Raw genomic sequence first — 12,640 nt, 5'->3', positions numbered from 1 at the left:
GGTCGTTTGGGGGTTAATTCTCACTGATGCTGAATGCCCTGAGTCTTTGCTTGTTCATCAGAGCATTAAATCTGAAAGCTCAGGAGAGCAGTGCAGCCAGGCTGCAACAGTGAAGCTATAAAGTTCTGCATTAAAAATTCATATCGCAGGCTCGCCTCGGAACTCGGCTCTGGCTGAAAGGAGAGCTGACGGGGAAATATGAGACACCCCACTGTCTTTCTGGCAATTGGAGACATTCCTCAACAAACAGCACCTCAGGAAGGGAATGAAAGGGCAAACAGGCCGTGAAGGAAATCAATGAGTTCAATTATCTCGCCCGCTCTTACTCTCCTATAGGAAACTTTTCATTCTTAAGGCTGGTTCCAAAAAGTTTTTTTTTTTTTTAGCATATCCCCAAACCAGAGCCCTAGACTCCTTGCTGGTGCCCAGATGTTTGGCACCTCTCTTAATTTGTTTTACGACAGCCCAGAGAGCCCCGAAATTCTCCAAGCCACACGGGGTGAGATGTCTCCTGGAGTCTGAGTCGCCTCGACGCGCGGCCGGCGGGGACCACACGCGAACGACTTGCTCTCGCGTCGGGAGATGGGCCTGCGCACATGTGGCATTCAGGTTTCAGCAGAGCTGCTCCGTGGTTATGAACCTCTAGGGGTTAAGGCATTAACAGCTCTGCAGTAGTATGTACTCGGAGCTTTCTGCACCCCCCCCACCCCCGCCTTAGCAGCGCCCACAGGGTAACTGGCTACGAGTCCCTTAGGACGATGACTCCCACAGCCACAGCGTGCTGACGTGGACCAAGAGGCACAGACGCACCGACTCTCACAAGGTCAACACAGATAAAGGATGGGGCCCTTCAGGGCTGGGAAAGACCTCCGGCTGGGGGAGCTCGGCCACCATTTTTTCCGACGGGCCAGGCAGGACGCGAGGGGCCTTGTAGGCAACAGTGGTGGTGACCGCGAGCCCCGTTTGCCGAGGGTCCGTGTGCAGATACCATGGCAGGCACTTTCTACGGGCATTACTTCATTCCACTGGTGAGGAAACTCAGGCCCGAGTACAGAAACGGAGCGCCTGAGGCCGGGGCTCTCCTCCTCCTGCTCCCAGAGTGTCTTCCCTGGAGACCACTCCATAAACAGACTGCAGGGGCCCAGCTGGCACACAGGATGGGGGATCCAGGTTCTGGGAAGCAAGGGGGGGGATAAAGTGAAGAGGCCAAAAAGGGAGCAGGCTCCTCAATGCCGCCCGTTGTCATCCAGCCCAATCTGCTCGTTTTACTAGTGAGCACACAGCTACTGCTGAGGGACGGGACTTTGAGGGGCCACACCGGTGACAGAGCGGGGGCCGGAACCCAGGGTCTCCTGACAACAGGCCTAGCCCCTTCCACCGCCCACTGACCAGAGGAGGCCGGGACGTCTATCAGTGTCACAGAGCAGCAGTCTGGTGGTGAGGCCTGTGCCGCAGGAGCCCTCGGAGCATTCCGGGAGTCCAGACTCTCCCGTCTGGTGATGCCACAGGGAAGCCACCTAAAAATGCGACAGCCACTGGCAGGATAAAGAGGCACAGAAAGACGGAGCGTGTCTGGAGTGTTCTAGTTTTAACCTGCAAGGCAAGGAGGGCGGTGTAATGAATCAGGCTCCCAAACAACAGGGAGTAACTGTTAACGAGTAACTATCCCACGGCACACCTATTTGATGGAACACTGCACTGCCCGCTTTTAGTTTCTGAAGGATGGTTAACGACACAAAAGAAACACTTAGATGTCAAGTAAAACAAAAAACAAACAACCAACAGCCTAGAAGTGAAAAGTGCCTATCCATCTGATGCCGTCTGTAAAAGACAACAGAATTAATAAACCACGGTCTAGAAAAAAAAGACAGGAAGGAATATGCCAAAGCGTGAACAAGTTATGTCTGCATCATGAGATGACGCCTGATGACCTCTATTTTCTAAAACCATTTAAAATTTTCTAAATTTGGTATAATCCACAGGCAGGACTTTTGTAATTAAAAATACTGTGTCATATAAAAGGGGTTGATCTTCCCCGATCTGGGGGCAGTCCGTGGGAAGAAGAATCTCTCGCCTCTCCCAGCCCTCCTGCTTCCCTTCCAAAGGGCTGTCGACCGGTCGGCGAGCATCCGATCACATTCTCCTCTGCCACCTGGGGAGCGGGGAGGCACTGGAGGAGACGTGCTGCGTCATGGTGACCTGCGTGGTCACAGACCTCCCGCAGAGAGCCAGAAACGTGTGGCCCTCGGAGGAATTCCACTAGGGGCAGGAACTGGCGTGTGTTCTCTGGGCTGGGCCTCTGTAAGGCTTCTTCTTGAAGCCCTCTCATGGTTTAGATGGCTCCCTCTCTCTTCCTAGAAGCCACCAGGTCCCTTAGGTTGTCCTGCCGGAGTGTCCTTGATGTCACTGGTCAGGGTCCAAGCCCTGTGCTACTCAGACCTCATCCACCTGTCGTCAAGGTGAAGGCTCATGCTGGTTTAGTACATCGATCAAAGTCTCTCTCTTGATGACGTACCTGTGACCGTGCTGACGCGCACATGGTATACAGAGAATAAGATGAGGGTCATCGTTGGGGCGCCTGCGTGGCTCCATTGGTTAAGTGTCCAACTTTGGCTCAGGTTGCGATCTCACGGTTCCATGAGTTCGAGCCCCGCGTCAGGCTCTGTGCTGACAGTGTAGAGTCCGCTTTGGAATCTCAGTCTCCCTCTCTCTCTGCCCCTCCCCCACTCTCAAAAATGAAAAAAAAGAAAGAAGATGAGGTCCCTCTTCGGAGGCAGTTCAGTTGACATTTGTCAACTTACAGGTGTTCTTACAGGTCATTAGATATACCTTGATGGCCACAAATTGATGGTTTTCTCCAGCGGTCCCCAAACCTGTTTCCTTGAGTTTCAAACTGTGAGCTCCTCAAGATTTACCTTTATAGAGAATCAGGAAAACTTCAAGGGTCTCTAAAAACACAACATTTTGAGCCTGGGTGGCTCAGTCGGTTGAGCTTCCAACTTCAGCTCAGGTCATGATCTCACAGTTCATGGGTTCGAGCCCTGCATCAGGCCCTGTGCTGACGGCTCAGAGCCTGGGGCCTGTTTCAGATTCTGTGTCTCCCTCTCTCTCTCTCTCTCTCTCTCTGCCCTTCTCTACTCATACTGTTTCTCAAAAATAAATAAACATTAAAAAATTTTTTAAAAAAATGCACAAAATTTTTACGAATGCCCGCCAAACCCAGATGACAATCGAGGAATAATGCTTTTTCCCTACAATACCGTCTCCAAGGATGCTGTATGAATATGACCACTATCTCTCCATCCATAAACATGTTATATACACACACCACATACGGGATCGCCCTCTGTACCGTATATATATGTGTGTTTTAGCATACAGAGCACAGCGTGTGAGCCCATGTGCGGATCCCATCTGGAACCGCCCGCCCCCTTCACTCTGCCGTTCTGGTAGGTGACACAACGCCTGACATTTTAACACAGGCCTTTAGGAAGATTAGCTGAAGGCGGGAGGCGTAGAGATTGCTGGTTCTCACTGCTGCCACGTAATTTCCAGCTGCATCTGGAGTCCACAGAGCAGGTGAAGAATCCTTGGCACTCAGAGGAAATTCTACATGAATTTGAAAACACGAAGCCACCCCCTCCTTCCCGTGCAGTGCCCTGGGCTGGGAAATCTCCAGATCTGGGCTGTGCTGCTTTAGAGATGCTGCTGTTGCTGCAGAAGCCAAGGAAAGCCTTTTAGGGCTCACCCAGGCATCGGATTTTAGGTGTGAAGTGAAATACTTGTACAGGGATGGAAAATCCCAGGAATTCTACAAAATGCACAGTTACACTCTTTGGGAGATAAGCTACAGAAAAAAAAAAAAAAAGTCCTCAGCTGTTCCCTGCAAGTGTGATTTGGTTGCCTCTAAGGTTGAAGGGAAAGGAGGGTTCTTTATTCAAGCCCATCCCCACGAAACCATGAAAGAAGCTGCCTATTTTTAGGGAAATTAATCTAACCAGGATAATTACAGCAACTCGTACTGGAAATTGATGACTCATCAAAAAGACAGGAAATAGAAAATGTTCCGTTCTTAAAGGTACAGCAGAGAGACTCCGTTCAGACACTTAAGTTGGTATTTGCAAATGCAACTGGGGGATGAAGATGTGTCCTACAGGATCATCAAAATACTAGTGTGGTTCTCAGGCTTTGTCGGTTGGGCTCTACCTGGCCCAGGTTTCTAAGTTTTTCATGGGGCAATGTAAAAAAATAAATATGAGAGCGACCAGTCTGGAAGGGCCAATAGGGTGGGGCTTGTGGGGACAGGAGGCTTGAAACTCTCCTGGAAACCTCTCACCTGGCACTCTCTTAAGAAGGCAGCACCAGAACGGGACTTTGTGGGCCACCACGGCAGTGTGTGAACTGCCCTGGATTTTGAGTGTGCGCAAAAACCACCGCGAAAGAGTCTAGGGCGATCCGTGTGCAGGGAAGGTGTCTACACCGCGGCCACTCACTGGCACACCATCTGCACTTCCTACCTGGGCGTCGTGTCTGGAGCCGCCCCTCGGTCAAATTGCCTCTCGGGGCCTCTGTGCCCCGCTGCTGGGCATTCCCTACCTCTACGATGCGGGGTACGGGCTCCCCTCAACAATTCCATAAAGCCCTAAGCCAGGCTCACTTGGGAAGGTTTCCTTTCCCAGAGCACACTGCGTTTTGTGAGAAAGCACTGGTTACAGACATGCTATAAAGAAAATACTCTCCAATCAACCCAAGTGAAGTTCCCCATAAATGTCTCTTTTGTAATATACTAGGTTAAGTATGTGTATATACAATGTAGTTCTTTTATTTAAAAAAATTTTTTTTTTTTTAACGTTTATTTTTGAGACAGAGAGAGACAGAGCATGAACGGGGGAGGGGCAGAGAGAGAGGGAGACACAGAATCAGAAGCAGGCTCCAGGCTCCGAGCCATCAGCCCAGAGCCCGACGTGGGGCTCGAACTCACGGACTGTGAGATCGTGACCTGAGCCGAAGTCGGACGCTTAACCGACTGAGCCACCCAGGCGTCCCACAATGTAGTTCTTTTAAAGAAGCACGTAGGAAAGGAACAGAACACGAGTAACCTTAAGAAATGTGCATTTTTCTGGCAGGAGAGGTTTGGTAGGTTCAAATTTTCCTAAGACTAACATTAGCTGTAAAAAAAAAAAAAAAAAAAAAAAAGAGCATTTCAGTGTAATCAGGTATTTTCTTTTATCGGAGGCTCAGAGTCACAGACCACAAGCTGAAGGGAATGGAACAAGCCGTCTGTATGTGTTAGCACCGAAGCTGCTTTTGCAACCGGCATTCGGGGGACAGACCAAAGAGGTAGGTGGCCGTGGACTTGCACTTGAGAAAAGAAGAGGAAGAAAAAAAAGGGAATTCCTGCACTGTTGCCCAGGACGCTAGTCTGGGAGGGTAACCCCCTCCTGCGGCGTGAGGTGCCAGCCCAGCCACCAGCCCAGGTGAACAGCTGCAGCAGGCGAGCCAGAAGCGAGGCAGGCTTCTCTCTGGGGCCAGATGCCACGCGCCGAAACGAAGCCCGCCCGCCCGCCCGCCCCCACGGCCATCCTGGGAACTGTCTAAAGTCCACACGCTGTGCTTGGCTGCAATCTCCGAGGCAAAGTCGGTCAGGGTGCTACATCTCCATTTGCTAACACAAGTGAGATGAGCTGAGCTGCACCTCTGAGAAAGGAGGGATCTTTTTAACAAAAAAAAAAAAGAAAAAAGAAAAAAAAAAGCAGAGAAATAATTCATTTATTTAACCCAGAAACGGTTATAATCTGCAACCCTGCAATCCTCTTACACAACTGTTTTGGCAAACCCCCCTGTGTTCCGACAAATATTAAACTGTGCTTGCCATTTGTCTAAGGAAGCTCGCATTAATAAACATGAAGAAGAACACTTTTACCTCCCACTCTCAATGACGGGACAAAACAAAGACCAGCTGTATTCATCAATGGGTCCTTGTTCTGCACATAAAGGCTAATTACATTTTGCTTCAAGCCTACACATGGAAAACTTTACTGCTGCTGTCCCTGACAAAGTCAGCCTGCGCTGTCCCAGCTGACGCAGGGCGGTGACCGCACACAATGAACCAGGCTCTCTCGGAACAGCCCTGGTGCCTTCGACCTGCAGGCTTCTTTCCAAAACGGGGGTGAGGGAGGGTCACCCCGGTGACGGAAAGGCAGAGGCAACGTGGGCTCTTCAAATCCCATTGGGATTTGGGGCCATTAACGTCAACCTTCCCTGAGGACTGCTAATTTCAGAAACGCACAGCAAGCCCTACCGTGAGCTTGCTGGGCATAGGTTCTTTTTGGCGACAAAAGAGTGGCTGATGGCCGAGGCGGGTTGTCACCGCGCTGGGGGCTGCCTGTGCACCTTCCCGTTACCCTGCACAGCCAGCCGGTCTCTTGACCACCACTGTGCCCGCCCGTTGCAGGGTGAGGGCAGCAGGAGTGGTGGGCAGCGAGCTCCCCCAAGGACACACGGAGAGTCATGGACCCCGCGACCCGCGCCGGGTCAGCCTTCTCCAAAGCCCCCACCCACTTCCTGCATTTTCTGTAATAAGTATTTAAGAATCCCTACTGTCACAGAGAGAAAATAAATTGTTGTGAGACATTTTAAGACCATTTGTGAAAAGATTTGCCCCTGGAGGGCTTATATTCATAGGTATTGATGAAAAGACATCGAGTCTAATGAGGTACATGGAGGGTGGGCGTGAGGGCGGGACAAACGTTTCCCAGAAAACAGAAGAGGGGAGGGACGCGGAGGGGGAAGCTTCCATCTACATGGGATCTCCAAGACTGAAGCAACCCCCTGAAAGCTACAAGAAAGTAGTGATTATTAACTCAGTCCATTCTCCACATTTTTTGCGGATTACTTACTCTGGGAACCATGTACAGTAAGTGTTTGGCCCTAGGCTGCCTTTTTGTCAACAGCTAGTCCATTTCTGACTTGGGAAATGACCGAGCCCTGTGGGGGCCTGAGTCCACCCCCTTCCCCTCCCCCGGAATATACACACTATACACACTGCGCCCACCTTGCCCCATCCCCATGTCCGGCACTTCTGGCTGGTTCCCCAGGTCAGCGTGGCTGCCCTGTGTTTTCATTCCCTTTGCCTCCAGCAGCCCCTGGCTGGAACTCATCTTTCAACCTCAAACCACACGTCAGCCCCTTCAGGAAGGCTTCCCTGATTACCCTTTCCTTTTGTTCGAGCTGGTTGGACTTCCCACTGGCCTCTGTGGAGTCTGGCCATGAGAGTCCTGGCACCAGGAAGGGGGGAGGGTGAGGTCAGGGGTCTTCTCAATGCTGCCGCATTGCCTCTGTGGTTTCCCTGCTCCCTGCCCCGCGCTGAGTGCACCGTCTGGTTTCCGTGGACACCCTGACAGCACAGGGCCTGTCACAGCAGTGATCACACCGGATTGCAATGGCTCCCCATCCCCACCCTGCTGAGCCTTCTTTCTCAGGGCTTCCAGAGCCCAGCTAAGTGCCAAGCACAGCAGAGGCCTCCAGGAATGTCTACTGCACCGACGAGGGGATCTATTCTGAGTCGTGCCCATCACGAGAGTTAGGCTTTTCTCTCCATGCACAGCCGTATATGCCACACCTCTGGCTCCCTTCTCATCACCGGAGAAGGTGAGAATTTCCTGCTCAGATCCTGGGAGGGGACGCACCCCAAGAGTGCCCACAGCCCCATAAGCAGTTTTTAACAATAGCCATAGTCCCAAAGCAAAGCATTTTTACACGACAGAATAAGCAACTCTCATACTTTTTGATTCTATGTTCCGGTTCCTGTAGTTTGGTGAAAATGAGCGAGTAACGCATAGATTTTCATTTATATGGGGAAAACACCTTTTTGGCCTTAAGACATGCGGATACAAAGAGAAAGAGTCTAGAGACGTTTCTCACTGAGCCCACACCAGTTACAACCACACCGTTTTTCGTCAGATGCCAGAAGGGTTGGAGCCTAGGAGAGGTCTAGGGCCTCTGAGGCTCCCCCCGGTGACCTTGCTGATTCAGGGGACCCAAGATTTAATGTTCTTACCTATAAAATGACAGAGCGGGCTGCTTAGGAAAAGCCCAGGAGTCAATGCACCTGTGAACAGTAACTAGAAAAACACTTTAGACTGAAAATCGTCCTCGTCATCTTAAGAGGTACCTCTGATCCTGTTCTAGGGAGCCGATTCCCCTGAGAGCAGGGCCCTGTCCTTGGATAACTGGCGGTTCTGGGTGAGAGAAGCGAGTCCTTCCCCAGCGTCAGCCCGGCCTCTAGCAAGGTCAGAAAGGGTGGGGACAGACAATGAGACACCGCCTCTCTGGCCTGTCTCCCAGTTGCCCCCCGGGCCGCCATATTCTCAACCAAAGAAATGGAAACCTGTGAGCAGGGGACATTTCAGTCCTTCCTACATGGCTGTTTTCTGCTGCGTCGCTTCCTCAACCCCGAAAACAAACCGATTAAATGGACACACGTTTTCTACGTGGCCTTTAGAAGCCCAGTAAAAAATTATGAATGTAAACCAGGGGCCAGCACTTAGCAATCATGTGACAAGTGGCATTATCTGCTGTCATTTCCGAACAGTTTCGGTAGACGCTATGTGTCACCAGGCCGTTTCTCTCCCCTAAGTAGGTGGACGTTCGTGACTAACAGCATCTCCCCAGCGTGCCCCGTGAGGACACGGTAGGAGACATCGGCTTCTGAAAGTCAAGCTTTTGTAACACTCTCAGAGCAGTGGCTTTCAAAAGAAAATTCTGATTGAGATCCACTGGAAGAACGACATTCGACACTGTGGCCCAGTAACTGTACGTTTACATTTTTACAGTTAGACACACGATTAACCCAAAAGGGTCACAAAACAATACCCGACTTTCCTATGTGCCATGAGCCATGATATTTTTGACTCTATTCTGTTATTTTGTTTTCTATTGAATTTTACTGCCCAACTGGCTGGTCGCTACTCACTAAATGGATTTCACCACTGTGACACCCCGTTTCAAAAACGCTAGCTTAGAGGCGCTCAGAGACTGGTTGTACGAGCTTTTACATGCGTAGTAATGCAAACTTTGGCTAATTATAGAAACACAAGATGCATCTATGTCTTCCACAAAGAGGTGCGGTTTGCTAAAAATAAAATATTGAAAACTAGTGAAATAAATAGATCACCACCGAAGTCACTATGAATTTTGTCAGTGAGTAAATTGATGTCAATAAGAAGGCATGGGCCAGAGGACCAGAAGGAACTCTTTTAGAAAGGAAATGCTATACACTGAGGACTGTATCAGATGGAACAGATACCGACTGACCTCTGTATCAGATGAAAATATTGTAACTTATAAAACTGGAATTTACTGAGAAAAACAACTACTATTCTACTTAGCAGATAAGGTCCAGGCAGAAAGGATAGAAAAACAAAGATGACGGACTGGCAGAGGAGGGAAGCCGGACACGGATACCAGGGAACATCAGGGTGACAGCAGCGGAAACGGCTTCTGCGGAGCTCACATCTAGGGGGGTGAAGGGGAGACGGCTCTGCACGTTTGCCACATCCCGTCGACAGCGACGCCCGGGTTGGAGAAGTTAATACCAGAGCCTCCAGGTCTCAAAGTGAAGTCTCAACCAGCTATCCCACCCCTTCGAGCCGGCTCGTTCTACCTCACCTGAAGCCACACTTTAGCACGCTGACAGGAGAGGGAACGTCCACGGGGATTAGATATGCCAACAGGCCGAGTCGCCGAGACTGAGGAAGGTATTTAGTCTTTGTGCGGGAATTCTGGGCTCATGATCAAAGTCGGTTTTGAGCACCAGGCCTGGGTAGGTGGGCGCTCACAGTCTGGAGCTACTAACTCACACAGAGCAAAGGCAAAGAGCCCACCGAGAGAGGCCCCGTGAGCAGCAGGCCCAGCAGCAACCTTGAAGGCCAAGGGCGAGTGTGATGGGACAGAGGGATGCCCTATGCAAAACAGGAGCCTCGGAGGGGGTGCACTATTCAGAGCCCCTGCCCGCTACCCAGAAGGCCCGCTGTGGGAGCACAGCAGGAGGACATGGGTCTCTAAGGGAGACAGGAGGACCCTCCCAGGACAGGAGAAGGCGAACCAACGCCTTGCCTGGTGCCGCCTGTCTGGACTTCGGCAGAGGAGAGCGTGGCTAGGGACAACCTCTGTTGCTTCTCCACCTCTCTTGACTTATGTCAATACTATTCCTTCTTTTCTGGTGTTCTGCAGGGAGAGCGGGCTGGAACAGGTGTCCCTGTGGCAGATCACACACTTCCTTCCGCCACAGCCACCTGTGACATACCTGCCCAAATGCACGCATTCCCGACGTATACACAGACGTGTATACGTGTATACATTCCTGACGTGTGCACAGAGATGCCCGGTGTCCTAAGGTAGGAGTTGAATAAATACATCCGTGTGGGAGCCAAGGACCCAGACACGGGGAGAGGTGACGTGATTTGCACAGACCAAGCTCCACAAAACGTCTCCTGTATCACATCTTCTGTAAGTTGCCTTTTCCCCAAGTTTTCTTAGAAAAAGGCACAGGTTGATGAGGCTTCACATTAATTAAAGACAAAAGTTTCAGCGTCCTGAGAGCACCAGAAATTACGGTCACATCGTGGGGAGTAAACTGACACCAGGAGCTCACGGGGGTGCTGCTGTGTTCCTCACGGTGGCTCTGAGGCCAAGCACCTCCTGAATCCCGTACCGCTTGGCAAAAGCTGACAGACAGGAGGGCAGAGCCGGGGGAATTTTCTATGGATTAGCAAAATACAGGTGACACCTGACCGAAAGCATGCAGACAGAGGAAGTCAGGCAGAGACTTACTTGGCAGTAATTTCTTCATCGTATTTGGTTTTCAGGTCAAATAATTCTGTTCGGGTTTTTTCCAGGGCTGAAAGGCAGAGGACACAAAGCCGTAATGTAAGATGCCAGTTGTCCGAATTAAATGAAAAAAGCGAAAATATACAAGCAATATATTCTCATCTGAGGAGTCGAAGATAATGCAAATGCACAGAAGTTCCAAAAACCCCCTTTCTTTTCCATTTCATCCACGCACCTCCTGGGAGAGAACGCCGGTTACTGGCTCGGTGTGCAGATTTCCTGCCTTTATGTGCATTTTATTGCTTAAAAAAATATTTCCATACATAACCGCATATATACATATTTTCACCTCTGCATAAATAGGATGCTACAAGGAGACTTGTTCTTTTCCTTTAGCAGAAAGGCATGAAAAACTCTCCAGGTCAGGACATAGGCAGTAACAATTAGCTTTCGTACAGAGCTTGCCAAATGCCCCGGCACCTCAGGACCCGCAGAAGCGAAGGTTCTGGGGTAAGGATACTTGGATACTCCAAAACAGGCCACTCCCACCCAGCTGGCTCCCCCCCGGAGGCAATTTACATTCCCATCAATACCGCGAGTGTAGCAATGGTGCCTCTATGCTCACCAACACCGGGTAGTATCAATTAAAAAAAAATTCTTTTGACAGTCTGACGGGCAAAACGATCTTTCCCTGATTTAATGAGCATCTCCCCGCCTGGGAAGAATGGTTAACGTTTTTTTTTTTTTTTTCATATGTGTACTGGCCACGTGTATTTTTTCCCCAAACCGCCTGTTTGCGTCTCTAGCCCCTGCTTCTATTGGATTGTTTATCTCTTTTTCTTGATGTGTTACTGGTTTTTAGGAGGTCTCTAGATTTGGGGTGGGGGGGGTATTATTCACGTGTCTGTAAATGTGCTGTGACTACACAGCACAGCACTCGGTCGGGTGGTTTTCACTTGGATTCTGAGGTCGTCCAATATTTTTGCCCCCACGTTTCAATTCATTATATCGTGCGGTTTCCCTTTCAGAAAAAAAAAAAAAAAAAAAAAAAAAAGGAAAAAAGAAAGAGAAGAAAAAAGAAGTGTAAAGAAATGATAAAAACTGTTAGCACACCCTTTTTTTGGTGTCTTAAATTTGAAAGGTCTCCCATGAGTGTTCTTAACTTCGCTTAGGGTGGAAATAAGTGGTTGGTTTTTGGTTTTTTTTTTTCTTTCCTATTATTGTTCCAAATGAAATGTCAGTCCCTGACAGTTTGGTGATTTAGATGTGTTTGTTGGAAAAGGCGCAGGAAAGAAAGGATGGCTTGTGGAAGGATGAAAATGGAATTCAGATCCTCCCGCTTCCGACACCAACAACTCGGGGTGGGCGGCTAATGAAGGGAAGGCGGAGGCGCTGGGGGCTCCGAGGAGTCACTGCTTCGGGGCAACCGGGAGACGGCCCGGAGTGCCCCCTAACTTCGGCCTGCCCTGGACGGACTTTATTAGGGCGACGGACAGCACACCTGTCTGCAGAGTCTGGATTTTGTGCTCCGCTTCCTCCAGCTTTGAGGTGGTGGACATCTGTGTCTCCTGCAGCTTTCTGGAAAGGAAGAGAACAAAGCCAAGCTGGTCATCTCGTTTCCCAACGTGAAGGTCTCGTGTGCTCTGCAGCTCGGTGACCGGCAGCTGGCGGGAGGCACACAATCGGCGGCCGCTGACGGTGCGCGCGCGCCCGCTCCCTGATCTTTAGTGCCCTGACTCTGCACCCACGTAGGACCGAATGTGCAGGGTGCGTCCTGCAGGACCTGACGTGTGCTAACTGACGCAGCCGG

At 50.3% G+C, this 12,640-nt stretch overlaps 1 protein-coding gene across 13 annotated transcripts in view; it reads right to left on the bottom strand.

The window, feature by feature from the left end:
* Positions 1-12,640, bottom strand: part of CUX1 (cut like homeobox 1) — a 377,843-nt gene that overhangs the window by 131,041 nt on the left and 234,162 nt on the right. For all 13 annotated transcript variants that reach the window (XM_058711654.1, XM_058711653.1, XM_058711661.1 and 10 more), the window contains 2 exons: positions 12,332-12,408; positions 10,834-10,900 (listed from right to left, as the gene is read on the bottom strand). In XM_058711654.1, the coding sequence (XP_058567637.1) occupies positions 10,834-10,900; positions 12,332-12,408 (144 nt within the window). The remainder of the gene's footprint in view (positions 1-10,833; positions 10,901-12,331; positions 12,409-12,640) is intronic.

The sequence above is a fragment of the Neofelis nebulosa genome, chromosome 18, assembly GCF_028018385.1.
Source record: "Neofelis nebulosa isolate mNeoNeb1 chromosome 18, mNeoNeb1.pri, whole genome shotgun sequence".
Taxonomy (NCBI): Eukaryota; Metazoa; Chordata; class Mammalia; order Carnivora; family Felidae; genus Neofelis; species Neofelis nebulosa.
The sequence above is the reverse complement of the archived record's forward strand: the minus strand, read 5'-3'. Positions and strand labels throughout refer to the sequence as shown.